The 25,460-nt window shown below is 35.2% G+C and overlaps 1 protein-coding gene and 1 pseudogene across 15 annotated transcripts in view; one reads left to right on the forward strand and one right to left on the reverse strand.

Annotated features, from left to right (window-relative positions):
- Window positions 1–25,460, forward strand: part of Btrc (beta-transducin repeat containing E3 ubiquitin protein ligase) — a 186,818-nt gene that overhangs the window by 57,301 nt on the left and 104,057 nt on the right. For 5 of the 15 annotated variants that reach the window (XM_046450111.2, XM_058581238.1, XM_046450113.2 and 2 more), the window contains one exon: window positions 11,565–11,672. The exons of 9 other annotated variants lie outside the window; for them this stretch is intronic. In XM_046450111.2, the coding sequence (XP_046306067.1) occupies window positions 11,565–11,672 (108 nt within the window). Of the gene's footprint in view, window positions 1–10,196; window positions 10,238–11,564; window positions 11,673–25,460 lie in introns of those variants that run through there. One more of the 15 variants, XM_058581236.1, reaches the window with a different exon arrangement.
- LOC124096322 (PCNA-associated factor-like) lies at window positions 1,463–2,300 on the reverse strand (annotated as a pseudogene).

Below are 25,460 nucleotides of genomic sequence, written 5' to 3' on the forward strand. Positions count from 1 at the left end.
CTCTGGCCTTGAATTTGTGATCCTCTGGCTTCTGCCTCCTAAGTAGCTGGTATTACATGCCGGTGCTTCAGGGCCCAGCCTACATGACAATCATGTACCCAAGCTTTCATGCCATTAATTTTACTCACTTATTCCCATTCCTGCCTCTCCCCGCCAAAAAAGCTAGTTTGCCAGTGTCTCTCTCTGTTTGTGCCACTGCTATTCTTCTAGTCTTTCAGGTTTGACATTTTGGAGTTATTTCTGGCTCATTTTCCTTCTTTCCTTATAATCTGCCACTGAATCCTATTGATCCTTTTTTTAGATGTGTGTTTGTCATCTCCATGTTGATGATTACAGCAGCTTTTTTTTAATTGTGAAAATAAGTACTCTTTTATTTCAAATTTCAGAAAAACATGCCTTTTAAAATATGGTTAATTTTGAAAATTGACAGCTTATCATCAAGCAGTGTGCTAGGAAAGCAAGAACATCAGTTAACAAGTAGTATTATACCCACCTCTTCAGTTATACCACTGGTTATCTTGAGAAATGTGGTGAACGCTCTGAAGATTTTAGACTCAGCTGTGGGCGCTATAGCATGATTTGCCAGTCATGTTTTACTAATTTCCAACTTTAAAAATATAGGTGCAAAAGATATTTTATGATACTGAATTAATTATCCAAGAAAAATTCCTCCCTATTAATGTGGCTTATGCAATCTTTTTTCCTCATTCTATGCTAGTATTTTGTCTTTTTGTTGTTTTAGGAACTTTGATTATCAGTTGTTTAAACCCTCAAGGTTAAATTGTCCTTAACTTTTTCCATATCCATCCAAATTTATTCAGTATGACAATTTTGGCTCCTTTCTGAAAAATGACAGAAATTAAGTTTAATTAATACTGAATTTTTTTTAAAAAGAGGATTTTTTTAATATTTATTTTTTAGTTTTCAGTGGACACAGCATATTTATTTTATTTTTTTATGTGGTGCTGAGGATCGAACCCAGCACCCTGTGCATGCCAGGCAAGTGCGCTACTGCTTGAGCCACATCCCCAGCACCAATACTGAGTTTTTTTTATGTGTAAAACTCTAACTCTGCTTTTTAAAGCAAATAAAGGGAATAACAACAGCATCATTTCAGTGCCCAAATGTCAATATAAATGGCATCAGTACGGTATGTAAGCAAATCTCAAATATAGGACATTAGTAATTGGAACATCATGCAGTGATTTAATGTTAGTAAGAACAAGAAGCTTTATAACAGGTAAAAGAACCAACATACTGCATTAAATTGAATATTAACCTAAGTAACCATAATTTTACAAATTCTCCCATTTCATAACTTGCTTTTAAATATACTTTCGCCTCATTTTTTTAAGTTAAATGCCTATTCAACAAAGCTTATTGAACAAACGTATCTACGCAAATCTACACCCTAGAGTACCAGAGTAAACAGGAGACATTATTCAAAGATGGATAAGTTCTATTATTTTTCATCATCTGTGTGATCAGGTTGCAGAGGACATACTTTTTTCTCTTTGCTTTTCCTAAGCTACTGCTTCCTGCCTCTTCAGGAATCTGATTCTTTTTTTCAAAATCTTTAGGGGACAGCCTGAAGAATTCTCCAATTCCTTTTTGCCGCTTGGGGGTTGGACATCACAAACTGGATTTCCTCCTGCAAACGTATTTTCAACCTTCCTTGATGAAAGCCATGTACAATTAGTGGCTGAGGTGGAGGGACCAAGGACCTTTCTTGAGAAGCCACCACTTTTCTGTAGGTGCTTGGGATACTGTCTGCTTTGAGTTTGCACCATGTTCAAACAGGAGGAGATGAGAAAAACGCAGATTCCTAGCCAAAGGTGTTTCACAGGAGAGGGACCTCTACAGCTTCTTGAATGCACTTTCTTTCCTTAGTTCCTGTAGTAAGTCTAGCATTCCCAAACTGTCTTTGGCTCCCCATTTCTTAATAAATGAAGTAATTCCATGTAAAGTGCCATTTCTATGTAACACTTTCCTAGATAATCAGAATAGTTTTTAGTTTGATCATTGCTACTTGCTAGTACCCATCAACTTTTAGTAATTCATTTAACCTCTTGTATCTTTTTTTTTTCCTTATTAGATTGTTATACAGGGTGAATAAGATAATGAACTGTGAAAGAACATTATCCAGCACATTCCGTCCAGTCTAGTTAGAGCAGTCTCCCTCAAGTAGCAAATGAGTATTATTATCAGTACTATGACTATTCCCCAAGCAAACAATGCTTCCTTCTCTTTGATATGTAGTTCTCATTGATCTCTCACCATTAAGCACACTTACTGAACATGTACTATGAACAGACACTGGAGACGAAAAAATGTTGTGAATCCTATCTCTAAGGAATACAGTCTGTAGAGGAGGCAATATATAATTAACTTTCATACAGTAGCAAGTGTTACAATAAACTTAAAACCTGTGTCTGAACCTTTCTAGATATTAGAAAATATAACACCTATTGTCTAACACAATATAGTGTATTACTATGTTTTTCCTTGTAGTAACCATTTATGTTAATTTGTCCCCAAAATAATGGAGTGTAAATTGAGATGGAGATTTGATTCCCAGAACCATCAAAAAAGAAAAAAAAGAAAAAGGAAAAGAAAAAGAAAGGATAAAAAGAATAAACTACATGAGAGCATGTCTGTTTTGTAATAGTGAGTCTATGGATTTTGGAGACAAGCACACTGGGGCCTTTTGTATGTCATTGCCATTTAGTCAAGTTCTCTGAACTTATCTACTCTCCTTTTGTTTTATTTTTTTTGCCTGGGGATTGAACAAAGGTGTGCTTTACCACTAAGCTGTGTTTCTAGTCCTCACTTTTAATTTTAATTTTTGTTTTTTTTAGTTGTAGATATACAGAACACCTTTATTTTATTTATATATTTTCATGTGATGCTGAGGATTGAACCCAGTGCTAGGCTAGCATTCTACCACTAAGCTATAACCCAAGCACCTCAAGTTTTTTTTGACACAAGTTCTCACTGAATCGCTGAGGGTCTCCTTAAGTCGCTGAGGCTGGCCTTGAAGCTGGGAACCTCCTCTCTCAGCCTCCCAAGTCACTAGAATGACAGGCATGCGCCATACGCGCCACTCTCATTTTAAAGTAATAGTGTTAACAACTCTTTGACAGGCTTGCAATGATTAAATGAAATAATGTACTTAAAAGATATAACACAATGTCTGGCAAACAGTTTTTGTCTGATAAAATTTAGTTCTTGTAATCCACATTGATTACAAGAATTTATGTCCAGAACTGGGGTTGTGACTTAATGGTAGAGCACTTGCCTAGCATGTGTCAGGCCTTGGGTTCTATTCTCAGCATCCGCATAAACAAATAAAATAAAGGTCCATTGACAACTAAAAAAATAAGTAAATAAAAATAAAAAAAGAATTCATGTCCACTCTGGTCATGAAAAATAAATATTTGATTGGTGGATAAATGTTGTTCTTATGGTCTGTAGTTCATAATGGCTTCTCAGAACCTTGTGGAAATGCAAATGACATTTATAGAAGCCTGTTCTTGATAATGATTCCACTTTACTTTTTTTTTAAGGGGGGAGTTACTGGGGATTGAACTCAGGGGCAGTTGTCCACTAAGCAATATCCAGCCCTATTTTGCATTTTATTTTGAGACAGGGTCTCACTAAGTTGCTTAGTGCCTTGCTGTTGCTGAGGCTGGCTTTGAACTCGCTATCCTCCTGCCTCCTGAGCTGCTGGGATTACTGGCATGCACCACCGCGCCCAGTTTTATTTTTTTTTAAATTTCTTATTCTAATTTGTTATATATGACAGCAGAATGCATTATAATTCATATTACATATATAGAGCACAATTTTTATATCTCTGCTTGTATACAAAGTATATTCACACCATTCATGTCTTCCTCATACAAGTACTTAAGGTAGTGATGTCCATGTCATTCCACCATCTTTTTTTCACCCCTTTGCCACCTCCTTCCCACTCCCTCCCTTTGCCCTATCTAGAGTTTGTATAATCTTCCCATGCTCCCCCTCCCAACCCCACTATGAATCCAACCTCCTTGTATCAGAGAAAACATTTGGCATTTGGTTTTTGGGGATTGGCTAACTTTACTTAGCATGATATTCTCTAACTCCATCCATTTACCTGCAAATGCCATGATTTTATTCTCTTTTATTGCTGAGTTATATTCTATTGTGTATACATATACCACGGTTTCTTTATCCATTTATCCTGTTGAAGGGCATCTAGGTTGCTTCCACAGTTTAACTATTGTGAATTGTGCTGCAATAAACATTGATGTGGTATGTTGTTTTTAAGTCCTTTGGGTACAGCTGGATCAAAAGGTGGTTCCATTTGGGATAGCTGGATCAAAAGGTGGTTCCATCCCCAGTTTTTCAAGCAATCTTCATACTGCTTTCCATATTGGCTGCACCATTTTGCAGTCCCACCAGCAATGTATGAGTGTGGCTTTTTCCCCACATCCTCGCCAACACTTATTGTTGTTTGTATTCTTTGTTGTTGTTGTTTTTTTTTGTTTGTTTGTATTCTTAATAGCTGCCATTCTGACTGGAATGAGATGAAATCTTAGAGCAGTTTTGATTTGCATTTGTCTAATTGCTAGAGATGTTGAACATTTTTTTAAAAATTCGTTGATTGATGTATATCCTTTTCTAAGAAGTGTCTGTTCAGTTCCCTGGCCCATTTATTGATTGTGTTATCTGTTTTTTTTTTTTTTTTAATTTTGAGTTTAGCTTTTTGAGTTCTTTATATACCCTAGAGATTAGTGCTCTATCTGTTGTGCAAATGGTAAAAATTTGCTCCCAAGCTGTAGGCTCCCTATTCACCTCACTGATTGTTTCTTTTGCTGAGAAGAAGCTTTTTAGTTTGAATCCATTCCATTTATTAATTCTTGATTTTAATTCTTGCACTATAGGAGTCTTGTTAAGGAAGTAGTAGGGGTCTAATCCGATATGATGGAGATTTGGGCCTGCTTTTTCTTCTATTAGACGCAGAGTCTCTGGTTTAATTCCTAGATCCTTGATCCACTTTGAGTTGAGTTTTGTGCATGGTGAGAGATAGGGGTTTAATTTCATTTTGTTGCATATGGATTTCCAGTTTTCCCAGCACCATTTGTTGAAGAGGCTATCTTTTCTCCAATGTATGTTTTTGGTGCCTTTGTCTAATATAAGATATCTGTAATTATGTGGGTTAGTCTGTGTGTCCTCTATTCTGTACCAATGGTCTACTAGTGTATTTTGGTGCCAATACCCTGCTGTTTTTGTTACTATTGCTCTGTAGTATAGTTTAAGGTTGTATACTGATGCCACCTGCTTCACTCTTCTTGCTAAGGATTGCTTTAGCTATTCTGGGTCTCTTATTTTTCCAGATGAATTTCATGACTGCCTTTTCTTTTTCTATGAGGAATGTCATTGGGATTTTGATTGAAATTGCATTAAATCTGTATAATGCTTTTGGTGGTATAGTCATTTTGGCCATATTAATTCTGCCTATCCAAGAACAAGGAGGATCTTTCCATCTTCTAAGGTCTTCTTTAATTTCTTTCTTTAGCTTTCTATAGTTTTCGTTGTAGAGGTCTTTCACTTTTTTTGTTAGATTGATTCCCAAGTTTTTTTGTTTTTGGTTTTTTTTGAGGCTATTGTAAATGGGGTAGTTTTCCTCATTTCCCTTTCAGAGAATTTGTCACTGATACACAGAAATGCCTTTGTTGGTATCCTGTTACTTTGCTGAATTCATTGTTAAGGAAGCAGTTTTGATTTGCATTTGTTTAATTGCTAGAGATGTTGAACATTTTTTATATACTCGTTGATTGATTATATATCCTTTTCTGAGAAGTGTCTGTTTAGTTCCCTGGCCCATTTACTAGTTCTACAAGTTTTCTGGTGGAATTTTTTGGGTCTTCTAGGTATATAATCATATCATCAGCAAATAGTGCTAATTTGAGTTCTTTTCCTATCGGTATCCCTTTAATTTCTTTTGTTGTCTAATTGCTCTGGCTAGTGTTTCAAGCACTATGTTAAATAGAAGTTTTTTTTTTTTTTTAAACTGGGCTTTGGACCCAGTTTTTATTGAGCTGCATCCCCAGCCCTTTAAAAATTTTTGTTTAAAAGAAATTTTGTGAGAGAGTCTTGCTAGGTTGCTGAGGGTTTTACTAGGTTGATGGGGTTGGCCTTGAATTTGTGATCCTCCTGTTTTAGCCTCCTGTCCACTCTCGTTTTTTTTCCTTACAACCTCCCCAAATCTTAATTTTACAGATACACCATGCTGTTATTCTTATGTCCTAAATGTACGTCTTTATATACTAAAGGAATAAGTTTTTTTTCATCCTTCAAGAAGTAATTCGTGTTTTCTTGAGGACATTATTGCCCTGATGAGAATGTGGTTCCTAGAACATAGATAACACCAGAGCAGAACAAATCCCAGGAGCTGAAAGACTCCTGGAGCCCAGTGTCTATGCTATGGATGGGCTAGAGACAGGGAAGAAGGGAAAGAAGCAAAATTTAAACTGTAATTAAAGTTACAACAATTGGAAAGTATTTATCAAATTCTAACTCTAGGTATCCCCAACCATGCTGGGTGTGGGGGAATACTACAGGTGCTACAGGTGACAGAAACCATCTCTGCATTTTTAATTTTTTTTTGTACCAGGGATTGAATCCAAGGGTGTTTAACCGCTGATCCACAATCGCAGCCCTTTTTTAGTATTTTGAGACAGGTTCTTGCTAGGTTGCTTACAGCCTTGTTAAGTTGCTGAGGCTGGCTTCAAACCTGTGATCCTCCTGCCTCAGCCTCCTGAGCCACTGGGATTATGGGCATGCACCACCACGCCTGGCCCATCTCTACTTTTAAGGACCAGATTCTGAGTGGGGACTCACAAAGATAACACGCAGGATAGAAAGAGTAAGCATGGGAGATCTGGCTTCAAATCCCAGCTGAGCTATACCTGTGAGCCTCAACTTCAAATCATCCAGAGTTCTTATTTTAATTTCATCACAACTTTGTACAATAAGCTAGGTAGATGTAATCATCCTATATAATAGGTGGGACTTTCATATTTGGAATAAACTAAATAAGGATTCTTAAAAGGCAGTTGTTGAGTTTGTTTGTATAGGTAGAGTCTGAATGCATTGCAGGGGCTATGGAATTCTGTCATTCTCTTGGCCTGAATTTTTTAGTTGATGTAGTAGTGAAAAGGGAATTCTGTTTCATGGCTTAAGGATACGTAAACTCTCAATGCAGCAATCTTTTTATTGTTGATTATTATAGCTTCTATTACTCCTAGAAGTTGACCAGCAGGGACTTGAGTTTAGGAGATTTTGTCATTCAGCTTTCATGTGGTAAATGCTCAGGCCAGCCCTTTGCCTGCAGGGCCCTCAATCAGTGAAGAGGATCTGTGACATTACTCCAGGCAGCCAAGAGTGGGGGAGGAGTGGAGGTGTAAATGAATTTGTGCCATTGAATCTGATATGGGCACTGGATATTATATTGTTCCTGAAACACTGGAGGCCCTTTGTTGCAACATTTCAATCTTTTTCAGATTCTTTCAGGTAGCAGAAACCTGCTGTGCTTGCCTTTTTGTTTTGTTTTGGTTTGGTTTGGTGATAACTGGGGATTAAACCCAAGGGCACTCTACTACCACTAAGCTACATCCCCATTTTTTTTTTTAAATTCTTACTTTGAGACAGGGTCTCACTAAGTTGCTAAGTCTGGCCTCTCAGCTACCAGCATAGCTGGGATTGCAAATTGCAAGCAAATGCCAACTGCTTCAGGCTTGTTTTTTATTTTCTTGAAGTTCTGGGAGTGGAACTCAAACTTGCTCTACCATTGAGCTAAATCTCCAGCCCATAGCATAGTTTGAAACCAGTTTTTAAATTTTTTCTTAAAAATTTTTTAGAGCTGAGGATGTAGCTTAGTTCTATAGCTTTTGCCCAGTTTGTGTGAGGTACAAGGTTTAATCCCCAGCATAGCAGGCCCCCTTCCCCCAAAAAAGAATCAATCTTAGGAATTTCAATATAATTTTCAAGGAAAAACAAAGGTAGAGAATGACATACTTTTCAGATATTTTAAAGGTAAAACTTAAGAGGCATTATTTGTAAGTGTTGAGGGACGGAAAGTGTTCCACCTTTATTATAAACTGATTTTTTTGTTGTTGTTACCCTCTTCATTTAGACTGTGCTCCCTCCTAAATTTGAAGATAAGGGAAAGGAGTAAAAGTTACATCTACTCCATTTATTTTGTAATTATATGTTTTTCCTTAAAGATCTTAAGTGGCATTTACCAGTATGGGTAAGATTAATTGTTACAATACAAACCAGTTTGAAAATTAGTTTTTAAATTGAGCTATAATATATAAAAGCTTAACAGCAGTGTACAGATCTGACTATATTCAAGTGCAGTTTTCATACCTATACCAAAATTGTCTTGTAATAATTGGGAATATATCCTCTGTGTGGTGTTTGCAAGTTAATGCTATTTTGGAAATAACACCAGTGTAGCTAGTGGCTTCTCTGGGTATGTGTGGCTCATTACTGATCATAATTTTATTTTAGAGTTTTAGTTTAAGGGGATAGAGTGAACTCTTTCAAATTCTTAATTGTTAGGGGAGTTTTGATGGAGGATGGGGTGAATGAATGAGGAAGAGCATTAGAATGAGTAAGAGTAAGGAAACTGAGGTAATAATTCATCAAATACATACAGCAAAATTAACACAGATTCTTGAAAGTGGAGGAGACAAATCATTCATATGAGGAATACCTTAAAAACTTACAAAGGAACACTCACAATTACAAAAAAGTATACACATTTTAATAAAAAGAGCCTCTAGTCTATGGATGAAGGGCTTTAGGTTGGCCTTTAAATCTGACTGTGCTATATGTCATGCAGGTGGTTTCAGTTTGGCTAAAGTTGAGCCATGGACCTCCTCTGAAAGGAAGGGGGAGAAGTGACAAACTGTCTTCCACAGCTTATTCTGTTTTCTTCTTCTGTAGTTTCCTAAACCCTTTTTATTTCCTCCTATGTCTTCTACCTCTACTGTTTTTCTCGGATTCAGTCACTCCTTCAGAACAAGTGTGAGACTTTTTTCTACCCATCATATGCAGAACTTTAACTAGCTGTTTAATAATATACCATGTATCTCCTTAGTAATAGCATAACAACTAGTAATAACTCATAACAGTGAGTTTTATATTACGGATTTTTAATATGGATGAATTTAAAATTGAGAGAATGTTATAAGAATATAAATTCCTTGAAGACAGGAATTTTGTGGGTATTGTTTTGTCCACATTGTTCTGTTTCTGGTGCCTGCAGTACTTAACCACAAGGAAGGGCATTCAGTGACTACTTGTTGAATAAATGATCAAAATATTACTCTCAAGAAAATTTTAACATCAGGCAAAACATTCTTGATACTTCTAGTCTAGTAATTCTCAAGGGTATAGAAGCTTTTAAAATCCTTTTTCCTCTATTCCTTTCACCTTACTGCCTTCTCCTTCCAATATAACAATCTCTTACTAAGAACTACTGACTTATACTGAAATTATTATAAGCTGTTCTAAGGAGACAAATATGGATTGTCAGGGTAAGAGGGAGAAGGAAATTACAAGTTTAAAGGTATTAGGGCTGAGATGAGCATTTGACCAGATTTCACGGTAGTTAACTAGCTAGAGTATCAGGAAGGACAGGGAAGGAGAGTTGATGTAGGCAGTGGGGAAAGGTCAGATGGATAGTTTAGAATTTCATATAGTAAATATAGGGAACCATTACAATTTATTATTTTTAGTTTCTTTAAATGTTGTAGATGGACACAATACCTTTATTTATTTATTTTTATGTGGTGCTAAGGCTCAAACCCAGTGCCTCACATGTGCTAGGCAAGTACTCCATCACTGAGCCACAACCCCAATCCCCATTATAATTTACTGATGAGAGTAACATGATAAAATGAAGACAACTGTTCTCTTTAGCTATGTTTTAAAAATGGATTATAGTTTGAGATGAAGGAACATTGGAAATGGTGAACAATATTCATTGCTATAACAGTTCAAGGTGATTTCATTGTTTTTTGTTTAGTTTTCTAATCCAGTGATGACTTTAGCAGATACCTTTTTTTTTTTTTCTCTCTCTCTCTCTGTCTGATACCTTTCTTTCAAAGTCTGACGTGTCTACTTACTTTATGACTTACGAATGAACAAGACAGGAGGAAGAGTTCTGCACTAGAAAACAGTAGGTCCCTTGTTCTCTACTTTTTAAATTCATGAACATGGATAAATACTTATTTTCTCTTGTGCATTGATTGCCTTAATTGTAAAATGAGGATAATCATCTGAGGGCAGAGGTCTAGATTAGAATATCTTCTGAAGTCCTTTTCAGTCTATTATCCATATTTAATTATAGTCTGTGTGAACCATGAATGTTGTATTTTGCTTCCTATATTCATTCCTACTAGAGGGGTTACAGAAGATAAAAGGCCATCATGATAATAACTATTTCAAAATCTCTAAAGTCTAATGTTATGTGTATATTGCTATATTCGAAAATATATATACATTGGGTGTGTTTAGCTATTTAGTATTTTAGTTTTTATTAGACTATATAGCATTCAAGCTGATGGACAGAACTTTAGCCTGGAATACTTTCAGAGAAACTTGAAAAATATAAAAACTGTTCCACAAGATATAGTGTCTTATAAAACTCAGTAATACTGCAATAATATTAATTTTGTTTCCTTAGGATTACTAGAAATTGTAATTTCTACCTTTGTTTGCTACTGAATACACATGTATTTTACATATAAACTTTTTGTTTGGATGGTTTTAAGACCAAGAACATTCTGCTCTCTCTTTGTCTTAGTCTCCTCTCTTTCTTTGTTGTTGTTATCCCTTCTTTTTGGGTGTTTCTTGCCTCATCCCCCTTTAATCCATCTGGAAAGCTGAAGAGACAGCTGCTATGGTAACTATGTGTTTTGGTTAATGAATAACAGAGTAACAAGATACATAAAACTTATGCAAACTCTGCAGAATTAGTTGTTATCAAAGTCGTAGGGATATAATATTTTCTTTTTCTTCTAGAAACACTCTTAACTTTCCTGTGGTATTTAATTTTCTAATTTCCTAATGTGATATTCTTAGGAGGTATTCTTTCTGCTTAGTCTGCACAATATTTCGCCTTGTGAATTTATGGGAGATGAGATGTATAAAGAAAAAATTGATCAGTTGGATTAAGAAGTAGTTTTCCTTTAAATTAATAAATAGAAGAATAGGGACAAAAACTTACTGGGGTGTGTGTGTGTGTGTGTGTGTGTGTGTGTATTTTTAACCTATAACTTCTTTGTTCCCCTTGCTTTTTGTTCCCCTTGCTTTTTGGCTACTAGTGCCCCTTTTGAGTTTTTCTCTGGGGTTAGAATCTGTAAGTAGTATGTTTCTTGAAAGTGTTTCTATCATAAAGGCCAGCTGCAACTGGATTATTGCTTTCAGGCTAGCCTTGAAAATTCCTGTAATCTGTGCCATCCTGTTTCATACTGTCCCATCTCATAGTTGTCCTCTCTCTGCAGTGCTCTATGCCCAGGTCTCTGTGGCTGGGCTGCTCCAGCCTGGCGGACAGCATGCCTTCGCTGCGATGCCTGTATAACCCAGGGACTGGCGCACTCACAGCTTTCCAGGTACTTTCTCTGTCTCTGTGGGTTATTTGCGGGTATTAGTATGTGTGTGTTTCTAGTTCACTAGTATGTCTGTCGTTCTTTCCCATGCTTTACTTATATTCACCTTTTTTCCTTCATGGTATCTGTATTTGACATCACTCAATATTTCTTTAATGATTCACTTTTAATGTAGATCTAGACTGATGAAGTCTTAAGACATTCTTATCACTATCACGTTTGATTTATCAAAATGGACATAGTACAAATGACTGTAGGTTTTTAGATATAGAAGAAGTGTACTAGTAAATTTTAAAGTAATCTGAATACATATAGCAATTTAGCATGTAATGTTTGCTCTGAACCTACATAAAGCCAGTTAATGTAATTAATTAATTAATTAATTATAATCATTTGTCTAAACACCTTATATTTTTATGATTACTAAAAAATATGCAGTATCGTATGTAGAGTATCTTTTGGTTAATACGTGTGTGTGTGTGTTTGTGTGTGTGTATATACACATACATATACATACATACTATGTTTTATTTATATCTTGATTAATGTTCCTAGTTTCAAGTGAAAAGGCCTTTCAGACCCTTGGGTACATTATTCACCTTGAGACAGTCCAGTTGTGTTTGCACGGATTGACAAGATTATAGTTTCCCCCAGCCTTTCTTAGAAGTCAGTAGGCCAGTTCCATAATGTACAAGGAAATATAGAAGAAGACGACAGAAGCTGTGAAAGAGCTTGGTGCTCATTGCTTATGGATTTAGGTACTGGGAATGATGGTTTTCCTTGGCAGAAGTGTTATCAGTCTACCTTAGGTTTTTTAAATTTGTGTTTTGCATTTCATAGTAATACACAACATTAGTTTAGTTTAGTTTTAAATCAGGTTTTGTTGTTGTTGTTGTTTGTTTTCTGTTTTTGTTTTGTGGTACTGGGAGTTGAACCTAGGACCTCACACATGCTCAACAAGCATGCTGAGACTGGCTTGAACTTGTGATCTTATATCTTCCTGCCTCAGTCTCCTGAGTCACTGGGATTACAGGTGTGTTTTGCCACGTATGGACCCCTTTGCGCTCTTAAGAAAATTATTGAGGACCTCAAAGTGCTATTGTTTATATACATTGTATCAATTGATATTTATTATATTTGAAATCAGAGCTAAGAAATTTCAGTGTTATATAATCATTCATTTTAAAATATAATAATAAACCTATACAAAATTAATATAAATAGTTGTGAAACAACTATTTTCAGAAAATTAAGACTAGCATTGTATTACATTTTTACAAATCGAATGTTTGGATAATAAAACACAAGTAGATTCTCGTTTCTGCTTCTACCTTCAGTCTTTCATGTTTTGTCTGAAATAATATATAAAGAGTAGCTGGCCTCTCACAAACAACAGTTTAAAAAGGTAGAAATATTTTAATATACTTTTCAGGCAATTATAATTTATTAAAGATTAGTTGCAGTGTGGGATCTGAACCCATATCACTGAACTACTTCTGTTATTGTATTAAAATCCATTGGTCTTAGTTTTTTCAAAAATCATGCAGAAAAAATTGGATATCCATATGCAAAATAATGAATCTTGACTGCTAAATTGTACCATATACAAAAATTAACTTGAAATGGATAATAGGTCTAAATATGAACCAAAATTATAAAACTAGGATTGGGGTTGTGGCTTAGTGGTAGAGCGCTTGCCTAAAAGAAGTTACTTTTTAAAAAATGATAAAATTAATAGAAAATTTAGGAGAAGAAATTATTTGTGTCTTTGGGCTAGGCAAAGATTTTTTAGATAAGTAGGTGAGTGCGCACACACACAAAACAATCTATGAACCATAATAGAAGTACTGACAAATTGTATTTAATCACTGTTTAAAACTTCTTCACCTCAAAAGATACAGTTTTAAAAATGAACATGTAGGGCTGGGGATGTGGCTCAAGCGGTAGCGCACTCGCCTGGCATGCATGCGGCCCGGGTTCGATTCTCAGCACCACATACAAAGATGTTGTGTCTGCCAATAACTAAAAAATAAATATTAAAATCCTCTCTCTCTCTTTCTCTCTCTCTTCCTCTCTCACTCTCTCTTAAAAAAAAAAAATGAACATGTAAGTGGAGCATGGTGGCCTATACCTGTAATCCCAGCAATTCAGGAAGCTGATGAAAGGAGGATCACAAGTTCGAGGCCAGCCTCAGCAATTTAGCAAGACCTTCAGCACCTTAGCAAGATCCTGTCTCAAAATAAAAAGGCTAGGGATATAACTCAATGGTAGAGCACCCCTGGAATTCAGTCCCCAGTACCAAAACAAACAAAAAAACCAAACTGGAAGAGAATATTTATAAATTATATAGCTGATAGAAGACTTGTATTCTTTTTTTTTTTTTTTGGTACTGGGGGTTGAACTCAGGGGCACTCGATATCTGAGCCACACATCCTCAGCCCTGTTTTGTATTTTTATTTAGAGACAGGGTCTCATTGAGTTGTCTAGTGCCTCACCTTTGCTAAGGCTGCCTTTGAACTCATAATCTTCCTGTCTCAGCCTTCCTAGCCGCTGGGATTATAGGTGTGTGCCACTGCAGAAGACTTGTATTCTGATTATCTAATGCAGTCCTCCTATATAAACTACCCAGTAAAACAGTGAGCAAAAAATTTGAATAGATAGAACACCAGAGAACATAGACAAATAGCAAATAAGCACATGAAAGGATACACAATATTTTTAGTCATGGAAATGCAAATTAAAAATAACATTGAGATACTACTACATGTTGCCTACATGCCTCATCTCACTCTTAAATTTGGACATAGAAATTTAATAGGCCTTAGGTAGTTAATATGTCCTAGCTCAATTTGAGAAATGTGTAAGCAGAAGTGATTTCTTCTAGCTGTTGACCTCTACAGTATCCAATAGAGTGTTCTTTAATAGTTAGGGCTCAATAAATACTGATGATTTGAACTATATTTGATAAATGGTAAAGATAATCATGTATAATTAAAAATCATACAAGTTTAAGTCTTTTGACATGAATATCAAGATATCCAGAAAAATTCAAATTTTTTGTTTTGGCCTAAAGCAATCTTGAATTTAAACTCAGTAGGAAATAATTGTGAGTAAATGCATCATCACGATAGGTTTTTTTCTAAATCTGGTATTAATCAACATTTAACATATACTTATTTTTCTCTAATTATTCCTCATAAAAGGTAGGCTTAAGAGGTTTTGCTGGAAAATTCAGGAATAAATTTGGTGTATAGGTCCTGAATTGTATTGAAGAGTAAAATTGTATATTATATACAGAAAAGAGATGCTTATGAAATATCTTAGAGTAGAAGCCCTCTGTGGTCAGTGCATGGTATAGTGATTAAGAGCATGAACCCCGATGCTGAATTGCCTGGGTCTTAAGTCTCATTCTATTATTTTCTAGGTACAACGTTTGTGCAAGTACTTGACCTGTCTGAACCTCAGTTTCCTTAAGATAATAGTATTTATCTTATAGGGGTGATATTAGGATTAAATAAGTTGATTATATAAAGTCCTTAAAACAATCACTGGTGGCTGGGGTTGTGGCTCAGTGGTAGTTCTAGGTACAACGTTTGTGCAAGTACTTGACCTGTCTGAACCTCAGTTTCCTTAAGATAATAGTATTTATCTTATAGGGGTGATATTAGGATTAAATAAGTTGATTATATAAAGTCCTTAAAACAATCACTGGTGGCTGGGGTTGTGGCTCAGTGGTAGAGTGCTTTCCTAGCAGTTGTGAGGCATTGAGTTTGATCCTCAGCACCACATTGAAAAAAAAAAAAAGAAAATAAATAAAGTTATTATGTCCATTAGTAACTAAAAATATATTAAAAAAACAATAGCTGTCAGATTAATTAATTTTATGTTGTTAGAAAAATGTATAGAAGGGGTAGGTTTGGAGTCTCTCAGCAAAAACTTTTTCATCTCTACATAAAATAGTATGTTTTTAAATATTTTTTTTTCATCATGTACTGCACAATTCTGGTTTTTAAGGAAGCCCACCTTTGGTTCAATTTTTGATGATAACAGTGCTGTGAATATTTTTTCTTTGCTTATCTTCAACAAGGTCATTATTATAATTTATGTAGCCAAAATGGAAGAAATTGGCTTATGTACTAGTTTCATTCTAATTTGTTTTATGTCACATTCAGCATACACTGGTGCTTGATTGCTTTCTGACTAATTAGCAGAAACAGGACTTGAATCTAGCACTTCCACTGCTGGAATTATGGTAGTCTTTGTAAATGTGTATCTTTCTGGTTTAGATTTTATTTTTTAATTCAGTTTTTTTTTTTGTTTGTTTTAGGTAAAACTTACAATGAAATACACAGATCTTAAGTGTATTCTGAGTGAGTTTTGACAAATTGTATACATTTGGGTAATCTAACTTCAAAAAAATAGAATGTTTAGAAAGTATCCTTAATATAACTCCTTTCCAGTCACTACTCATCCCCTATATGCAATTACTGTTCTGGTTTGTCACAAAAATTAGTTTTGCATGGTTTTGGACTTCATGTAAATGCAGTCATATAACATATATTCTTTTGTGTCTGTTTTCTTTTGATCAGTATGAAGTTTTTGAGATTTATTCATGGTGTATGTATTAGTTTATTCTTTTCCATTGCTGAGTATATTTAATTGTATTAGTATACCACAAGTTGTTTATTCATTCATTTATTGATAGTCATTTGGATTGCTTCCAATTTTTTTTGCCTGTTTTGAATCTATAAACAATTTTGTAGAAGTTTTTTTTTTTTTTTCTTCCTTTTTTGCCACATGTTTATATTTCTCTTGGGTAAACACCTAAGTGTGGAATTGCTGGCCATAAAGCAATTTTACTGTGGTGCTGGGGATTGAACCCAGGGCCTTGTGCATGCGAGGCAGGTACTCTACCAACTGAGCTATATCCTGAGCCCAAGCAAGTATATTTTTGACTTTAAAAGAGAAATATTTCTTCAAAGTGGTTGTTCATGTAAGAATGCTAATTTTTGCTAATATTGTCAAATATGCTTAAGGAATTGTTGCATTCTTTTAATAAGTTTGAAGCATTTTAAGAAGTCAGAATTCTTAGATGGCAGTAGAGAATTAACATGGAGTCATTGCTGAATTTTTTGATTATCCTTAGTAACTCAGGTTGAAACTACTTATGTTGAGATGGTTTAATCATTGATATTTCAAACCACACATTTTAAACTAGTAACTAAGAAGATGCTAAAAATTATTATTATTTAAATTGATTTTATGAGGAATATTTACTTGGAGCATATTATCATTCCTTTGGTTTATTCTGGAAAATATATGGGTGATTAACAGAATGTTGATTAACAGAGGATGTATTTGCTTATCCTCAGCAAGTGGTGATCTTATAATTTATAATATTAAATGAGCAATAGAGAGAAAGTACTTTAAAATAGCTGAGTAATTAAAATCCTTTATCTTTCTTTAGTCATTGAAAAGGAGGAGAAAAAATTTTGCTGGTAAATGTATAAGTAGATTTATATGATCTTAGAATATTTTAGGCGTCAAGCTAGTAATTTTAGGGAAATCTTGAGCTAAGTGAATCATATGGTATTTTTAAATTAGTTAGGGTCCCTTGTTGGTTGAAATTGTTGGGGGCTGAATTCAGGAGAGATATTGTACTTTATTACCTAAGAAAGCTTAGAAATCTACTAAATCTTGCTGTCTACAAAGTGAAATGTTAAAATGGACCAATACTAGGAAAATTAAGCAATGTTTTATATATCTATACATCTATATCTATGTATACACACAATACATATATACTTACATATATGACAATTTTATGGTTGAGATTTTAGGGGACTAAAGATTATCACATTGAATACAAACTAACATTTAAATCGTATAATGAAAACTATTCTATAATAAAAGTGCTTATCAATCTCTAATTGATACCCACCCATTGCATGTGAATAATTTCAGTACAGCACAATTTCTATACAATAAAAGACTCAGTTCTTTTGTGTGCCCGTGTTAACATTTGACCTATGTTTATCTCAGTTGAAACTCTCTCATAGAGGTTTACAGAATGTGACAAAAAATATTTCTGCTTGTTTTGTAAGGAAAGTTTGTTTCCCTGTTATACAACTCATTTCATGGATGTAAATTACTTATTGACTAGTACACTGATTTTGACTGCTTTTTTATCTTGTGAGCAAGTTGCTCACATGCTTTTTTTACTTTGTTGTTGTTGTTATTATTATTATTATTACTATTATGGTGCTGGGATTGAACCTAGGACCTTGTGCATGCTAGTTGAGTATACTACCAAGCCCACTCAAATGCTTTTAGAATGTAAAAGTTTGAATCTGGTTTATATCCTATTATTCCTTCCTCTCATGTAATTCTTCAAGAGTTTAAAATTTGTGGTTCCCCATGGTGCAGTGGGCAAAATGGAAAGAGAATTCCAATCACTTGAAAATAACACAGCATTTGACCCAAATTTCCTGCCTCTTTGTCTTTGCATATCCTGTTCTCCCTATATGAAAAAACCCTGCCCCAAACACCTATCCTCCCTTACTCCTTCCCTGTTTCCTTTTTGTCTTCCTGGTACTTCCTAATCCAGCTCAAATTGAGATAAAACAAGTCTCCCGATTATCCTTTCTCCCTTAAACTGGTCAGAGCACCTGTACCCAGACTATGCAGTAGATACTGTTCTATCGTTGATACACTAGTTGTGTATATTCATCTCTGTCCCCCATTAGATTATGAGTTCTTTGAGGGCAGGTTATTGTATTCATTTCATATTCCCATTATCAAGGACAGTACTTTATAACTTTCACTAAATTAATGAATGAATAGATTTAGATAATTTAGAAAAATCCCATGAAGACCATAAGGGATGGAAATAAAGAAAGCATTGAGTTGCTATTGGTACCTGCATGTACGTACACACAAAAGTTCTGGATTCAGAAAGAAACCATGATAATCAAACAAACATTCCAAAGACCACACATTTTCACAGAAAAGAGAAAACCAGTCTAATTTGTGGGCAGCCTTCAAATTATATACAGTTGGCTTTTATGTAAGCCAAGATGGTCCCTCTGAATTGGATTCTTTTTTGGCGGGGGCTGGGGTGGCGGTGGGTACCAGGGGTTGATCTCAGGAGCACTCAACCACTGAGCCACATCCCCAGCCCTATTTTGTATTTTATTTAGAGTCTCACTGAGTTGCTTAGCACCTCACTGTTGCTGAGGCTGACTTTGAACTCATGATCCTTCTGCCTCAGCCTCCTGAGCCACTGGGATCTGAAATGGATTCTGTATATCAAATTCTGACTCTTGTTGATAAATGTGCACATTTCAAATTATTAAATTTTGCCACAGCCAGCTAACAGTTCAGTTTGTGATGTCACATCTTTATCTTTATAGCAGTGCATGTTTGTGTAATTATTTGACTATTTTATTGCATCTTACCCTTGCTCTATAAAAGAACAGACACTGGGAAAACTAAAATGCTGATAGTAATAAGGAACAGTCTACAGAAAAGATAGGAATCACTGAGTACACAGAAAGTGACCCTCTAGCCTTCGTTAGGCACAAAATTAAAGCACACATACAAAGTGTTAGAAATATATTATTGAAGATTATGCCTTAAAAATAAAGTGTAATTTTTGATTTTAAAACATTTTATCTAACATTGAAATCCATTTTCAGTTTATTTACTTATTTTTTATTTTTGTAATTGTAGATGGACAGAATGCCTTTATTTTGTTTATTTATTTTTACGTGGTTCTGAGGATTGAACCCAGTGCCTCAACCATGCTAAGCTACCACTGAGCTACAGCCCCAGACCCCTCAGTTTATTTTTTATACATTTTCAGTGAGAAAAGTAGAACCTACATTTTAAATCTACATTTTTTTATCTTATCCTGAAAAGAGTCTGTATTATAGAGATGACATCTTGCACTGACTTGTCTTTCCAGATGCTTGTTGATTATTTAAATACTCTAATTATTTAAATAATAATATTTCCTTTATTATTATTTTGATGTGCCTGTGAAAAAGTTAATGTTCACCTACAGACATGATATTATCTAATGTTTAGAGTAAATCAAATCATTGTGAGGCAATCAGATTTCCTTAATTTTTTTGTTCTTCTTGAATAGATCTGAATAGTTAAAAATCTTCACAAAGGGGTTTATTGCTTATTTGTTTATGTTGAATCATGTTGGACTTTCCCTAATTGCCCTAACTTCAACATAACCTTTAATAGCAGAAGGGAGAGTGCAGGTACCCTAGGGGGCCTGAAATTGCCCCAGTGCAAGCAGCACAAACCAGAAGAATAGAATTGATGAGAACTTTAAGAGGATGATGGGAGTCTCTGTGGATGCCTTATCTTATAAGACAGATTCTTGCTGTGGGCAGTTAAGACTTACCTGTATCTTCTGGAGAGGTACATATTACTTTCTTCATATTCCAGGATTTCTTGTTATTGCCATCTTTGTATTGACTGAGCAGAGGCTATGGTACTATAGAAGTTCTTTTTGTGCTATTCAAGAATCATTATTGGTGGTTGTATGACTGCCACAACCATTTGAACCTTCTTTCACTCTTATTTTGCTTTATGTGGTAGTGTTTTATGTTTTGCTATCCTTCCTTACGTTGATTTCTAGACTTTGGTATTTTATGTGGACTGCCAATATGTAGAATCTTGGTAGATGGACAGTATTTAGAAAACTCCCTTCTTATTTGTTTATTTTTGTGGTACTAGAGATTGAACCCAGGAGCTCTCTACCCTTGATCGACATTCTCCAGTTCTTTTTATTTGTGTTTTAATTTTTCTAAGTTCTAAGTTGTCGACCAGACTGGCCTCAAACTCAGAATACTTCTGTCTCAGCCTTCCAAATAGCTGGTATTATAGGCATGTTCCACTGTGACTGGCCCTTGTCATTTAAGTCAGGTTATTTAAGTATGGTTTATTTAAAACAAAGACCAATTTCTTGACTTTTTTTTTTTAAGCTACAGAAACCTCTATGAAATTGTAGTATTTCTACAACTAGTATAACTCCACATCATGTACAACCACAAAAATGGGAAGTTATACTCCATGTATGTATGATATATCAAAATATCTTCTACCATCATATATATCTAAAAATAACAAAAAAATTTTTAAAACAAAAATTACACAAACTAAAAAAGAAATTGTAATATTTCACTATTGGGAGCTGATACATGTGAGTTTTGTTTTTCTTGAGAATCATGTTGAGAAATTTTGATCTTTTCTATATTCTCTTACCTAGTCATCTGGAGATCAAGTCTATTATATTTTGAAATTGTTATTTGGGCCTGAGTACATCATGATGAAATGGGACTTTGCAGTGTACCTTCTCCTGCTGAGTTGTCTCTCATCTGACTTTTAAAGTTCTCAGGTGTCCATTCAAATCCTCTAGACCTTTGTTGCAAATCTAGTATCTGTGACTTGGTATGAATTAAGTTGGAATTCCATGCCTTGTAAAATTATCATGAAGTATTCATTTGCATACATGATCCATGAGCAAGTTCAAGTCTTAACCTGACTGGATCTAATTTTTTGGTGTGTTAGACTGGATAGCCATAAACAGAAGAGAAAGAGTAGAGGGATAAGTAATCACACTTTTTCGTGTCATATGCCCTCCACACACACATTAGTTTTAAACTAGTAAATATAAAGCTTTTGTGTATAAACACTACAAGTTTTTATATTTGAGTAAGCATATGATTAGCTTTATTAAATATAATTACTGCCTGGTGCAGCGGCACACACCTGTAACTCCAGTGGCTCCAAAGGTTGAGGTAGGAGGATTGCAAGTTCAAAGCCAGCCTCCACAACTCAAAGAGGTCCTGAGCAACTTAGTGTGAGATGCTGCCTCAAAATAAAAGGTAAAAGGGCCAGGGATGTGATTCAGTGGTTAAGTGCCCCTGGGTTTAGTTTAATTCCCAGTACCAGAAGGTGGGGGTGAACCCCGTGTGTGTGTGTGTGTGTGTGTGTGTGTGTGTGTGTGTGTGGTGTCACACTTAGAGTTGCTGTTGGTCATTGTAGTTTGTACATGAACTATTGTTTTGGAGAGTACCAATTTCTTCACTAGTAATAAACCATAAGGGATAAGGGAAATTTCTAATATAATGTTAGTATAGTATATTTCCCCTAGATTTTTAAATTGGCAGGTCATTGTGTTTTTTTTTTTGTTTGTTTGTTTGTTTTTTAAGCACTTCAACTTCAGCATTGTACAGTCTTTTGAGGGGAATTGGCAAAATGAGGATAAAATGGGTACAGGATTCCAACAGCTTGAAAATAACACAGAATTTGACCAAAATCTCTTTTGTATTCCCTACTCTGGTTCTGTTCCAACGGTACTGGAAATGTGCCTATGGACTATTTACAGTGAGATTATAAAACTGAATCATGATTTTGGTGAATAGAAGCCAGAGCATGAGGCTCCAGCACCCCAGCTGGCAGTAAGCTCTCCCTAGGTTTATGAATGTAGTTAGATGGCCCCCAACTGTTTACAAGACAGCAGAGGTGAGATCTTTGATTGACAAGTCAGAAATGCATTAGATCATTCTCTCTGCCAGTCTCTGGTTCATGCTGTTAAAAATGTCAGCCTCCAAGTTTGAATGGCAGCCTGAGGGCCTTAGAAGCTTTTTGTTTTCTGAGATGGAAACACAAATTGGATGTGTGCCTGAGCGCTTCATCCTGGGCTGTAATTTCATCTTTTAGCTAAGAACCACAAGGTACACGAGCAAAGCACCCTGTAAACAATAATACTGTGGAAAAAAAAATAAACAAGGTCGTGTTTCTGGTACGTTGATCCGATGGTGTCCTGACCTCTATCACGTTGAACATCTCCACTCTGATTGCTGTTCCCTTTGGCATTACAATGAGAGAAAGAGAGACTGACATAGAGGAAAAGATTTAAAGTTGCAGTGTCGTTGCACATTCCTTGTATAGGCTATGAAATATTGAACTGTCAGAATGTGACACTTGGTTTTTTAAGCAACCTTTCTTGTTTGAGGTGTTTGCAGTTCATTCCTTTCTTCCCCGAGTGTCTGCTTTCATTGATAGGGTTGGGAGTAGTTGCCTTAAATGCATGAAAAAGGGACAATGTTAAAGAGGAGTGGAGCCAATAGAGCCAAATAAACTTAACACTGGAACATAAATGCAGGCTGTGAGGTGTGGGCAAAGGAGATTAAAGTTGGGTTACTACTTTAATATTGAGGTTTATGGAATCCCTATTGAAGAGAGAATCCCCATAAGTTCCCAATTCTGCTTTTGTGGGGGCAGGAAGTTATGAAAGCTGTAGTGGGTAAAGATGGGAGATGCAATGACCTGATTTGTTAAACTGATAGCCTACTATATGCAGTATTGTTGGTAATTTAACCTAGCTATTTTATTTATTGATCTAATTATCCAGTGTCTTTGACAAGTGGTCAAATTATGAAAGACTAAAATAGTAATGTTTAAAAAATGTGCAAATTTTGTATTATTTAGTTTTGGTATTGGGGTGAGCCCAGGGGCACTTTATCACTGAGCTACATCCCTGGTTCTTTTTCATTATTTTCAAATTTGATACAGGTCTTGCTAAGTTGCTGAGATTCTTGCTAAATTGCCGAGGCAGGCTTTGAACTTGCAATGCTTCTGTCTCAGGATTACAGGTGTGCACCACTGTGCCCAGCACATTTTGTATTTATAGTAAGGTTCATGAATAGGTAATATGGAAGAACCATTATGCTTGTATCAGTCCAACTTAATGATTCATGCACAGAAAATCTTTGTTGTAAAAGCCACCACTTATTTCTTAGAACATATTTTCTAGTAATAGAATGAGGTTTCTATTGTTTAAGTTGCAATATATCTCAAAACAACAATTTTTTTTTTTCCCCAATGAACCCAACACTATTGATAGATATAGTCCCTTTGTCTTCATTTGGGTAGAATAGAATTTACAAGTCAATTTTTTTTGTGTGTGTGTGGGGGAGTTCTTTTTAGCTGAACATAACATTAGGATTTCTTTTTGTGTATGTGTGTGTGTGTGTGTGTGTGTACCAGAGATTGAACCCAGTGGTGCTTAACTAGTGAGCCACATCCCCCATCCCCAACCTTTTTTTATTCTTTAATTTAGAGACTTGGTCTCCTTGAGTTGCTTTAGGACCTCACTAAGTTGCTGCTGGCTCTGAACTAACAATCCTCCCTCATCCTCCTGAGCTGCTGGGATTACAGGTGTGTACCATCACACCTGGCTTCATTTTGACACAAAAGCATGGAATATAATTTGATCTATTTAAGTCTCCATTACTTCCCTTTTCTTTTTCCCTCCCAATTTACTTTCCTCTACTCTACTGCGTGACCTTTTGTAATTCTTCCAAAGTATGGAAAAATATTTGTGTCCAAGGTATGTCTTTTTTTTTATTAGTGGTTTTAAAGGACAATTATTTAGTTTAGCCCTCTCTTCTTCAAATGAGAAAGGCAAGAACTATTGTCTGTTATGAATACATAGTGAAGTGCACTGAAAAAATGGTTCAGTCATTCTTGACATTTCTTAAATCTTCCTTTAAGGTTATGTTGGAAAGAGAAGAGATAGATAGTATTTGTAAATACTGCTCCCTTGTATCCAGAATTATGACCTTAAAAATTGAGCGCTTAGAAAATAAGACCAAGAGCTGGGGCTCAGTGGTAGAACGCCTGCCTCCCATGTGTGAAGCACTGAGTTGGATCCTCAGCACCACATAAAAATAAAATAAATAAAGATATTGTGTCCATCTACAACTAAAAAAAATTTTTAAAAACAAAGAAAGTAAGACCAAAAGGAAGGATATTAAGAATTAGTTGCTGTTGTTTTTAAGTATTGCTCTATAGTTTTAAAGCGAAAATATTGATGCGTATTTGCAGATAAACTCTGAGAACCCACTGTGTTGTCTGTGTGGAGGAGTTTTCAAAACTCATTCTTCTAGAAATTGATTTTTCATTGACTGATTTCTACAGGATAAATGAAAACAAGCCACTCTTTTCAGTCTTGTAAGAATAAGAGGGATGCATGAGTTTATCTATCTAAGGAATGAGACAAATATGCAATTTATGGAATCTCCTAAATCTAGTACTGTAAAACTGTACAAAATTTCTTCTTCCCCTGGTATGTTATTATAGAGGTACAACTATATAAAAGCCCAGAGACTGTGAGGCAGGCCTCCGTTATAGTGATTCGCTTTATTACTTAAACTCTAGCTTTGTCTCATGAGCAAAAAATCAATGTATTCATAGAACCATAGAATCTCAGCTTTGGAAGGGACATCTCAGAATAATCTAGTAACATAAATTTCATAACACAGGAATCCTTTATAAAGTGTTAGTGGAAGTCATCCCATCTGTACTTGATCACCAACATTACTAGAGAGCTGAACTTCTTGAGGCATTTCATTTTATTCTTTGTTGGTTCAATTGGAAAATTTTCCCTCAAGAAGGAACTAAACTTTATTCACCCACTAGTTCTAACTCTACCTTTTGTAGCAATATAGAGTGATTGTTCTCTTTTTCATGTACAGTTGACCTTCCTTATCCTTGGGTTCCCCTTTTGGGGATATAGTTACAAATTTGAAATGTAGTTAAGCCTCTGATGGTTACATGTGTACTGAACATGCACAGGCTTCTTTTTTTCTTGTCTTTATTCCATAAACAATTATTTAATATTGAGCAATATTAAATATATTACTATAAATGGAATGCTAGTAACTATAAAATTATACTAAATTACACAAGACAGCAGAATGCATT

The sequence above is a fragment of the Marmota monax genome, unplaced genomic scaffold (assembly GCF_021218885.2).
Source record: "Marmota monax isolate L192 unplaced genomic scaffold, Marmota_monax_Labrador192_F-V1.1 WCK01_AAM20220418_F8-fsc00004, whole genome shotgun sequence".
Classification (NCBI taxonomy): domain Eukaryota; kingdom Metazoa; phylum Chordata; class Mammalia; order Rodentia; family Sciuridae; genus Marmota; species Marmota monax.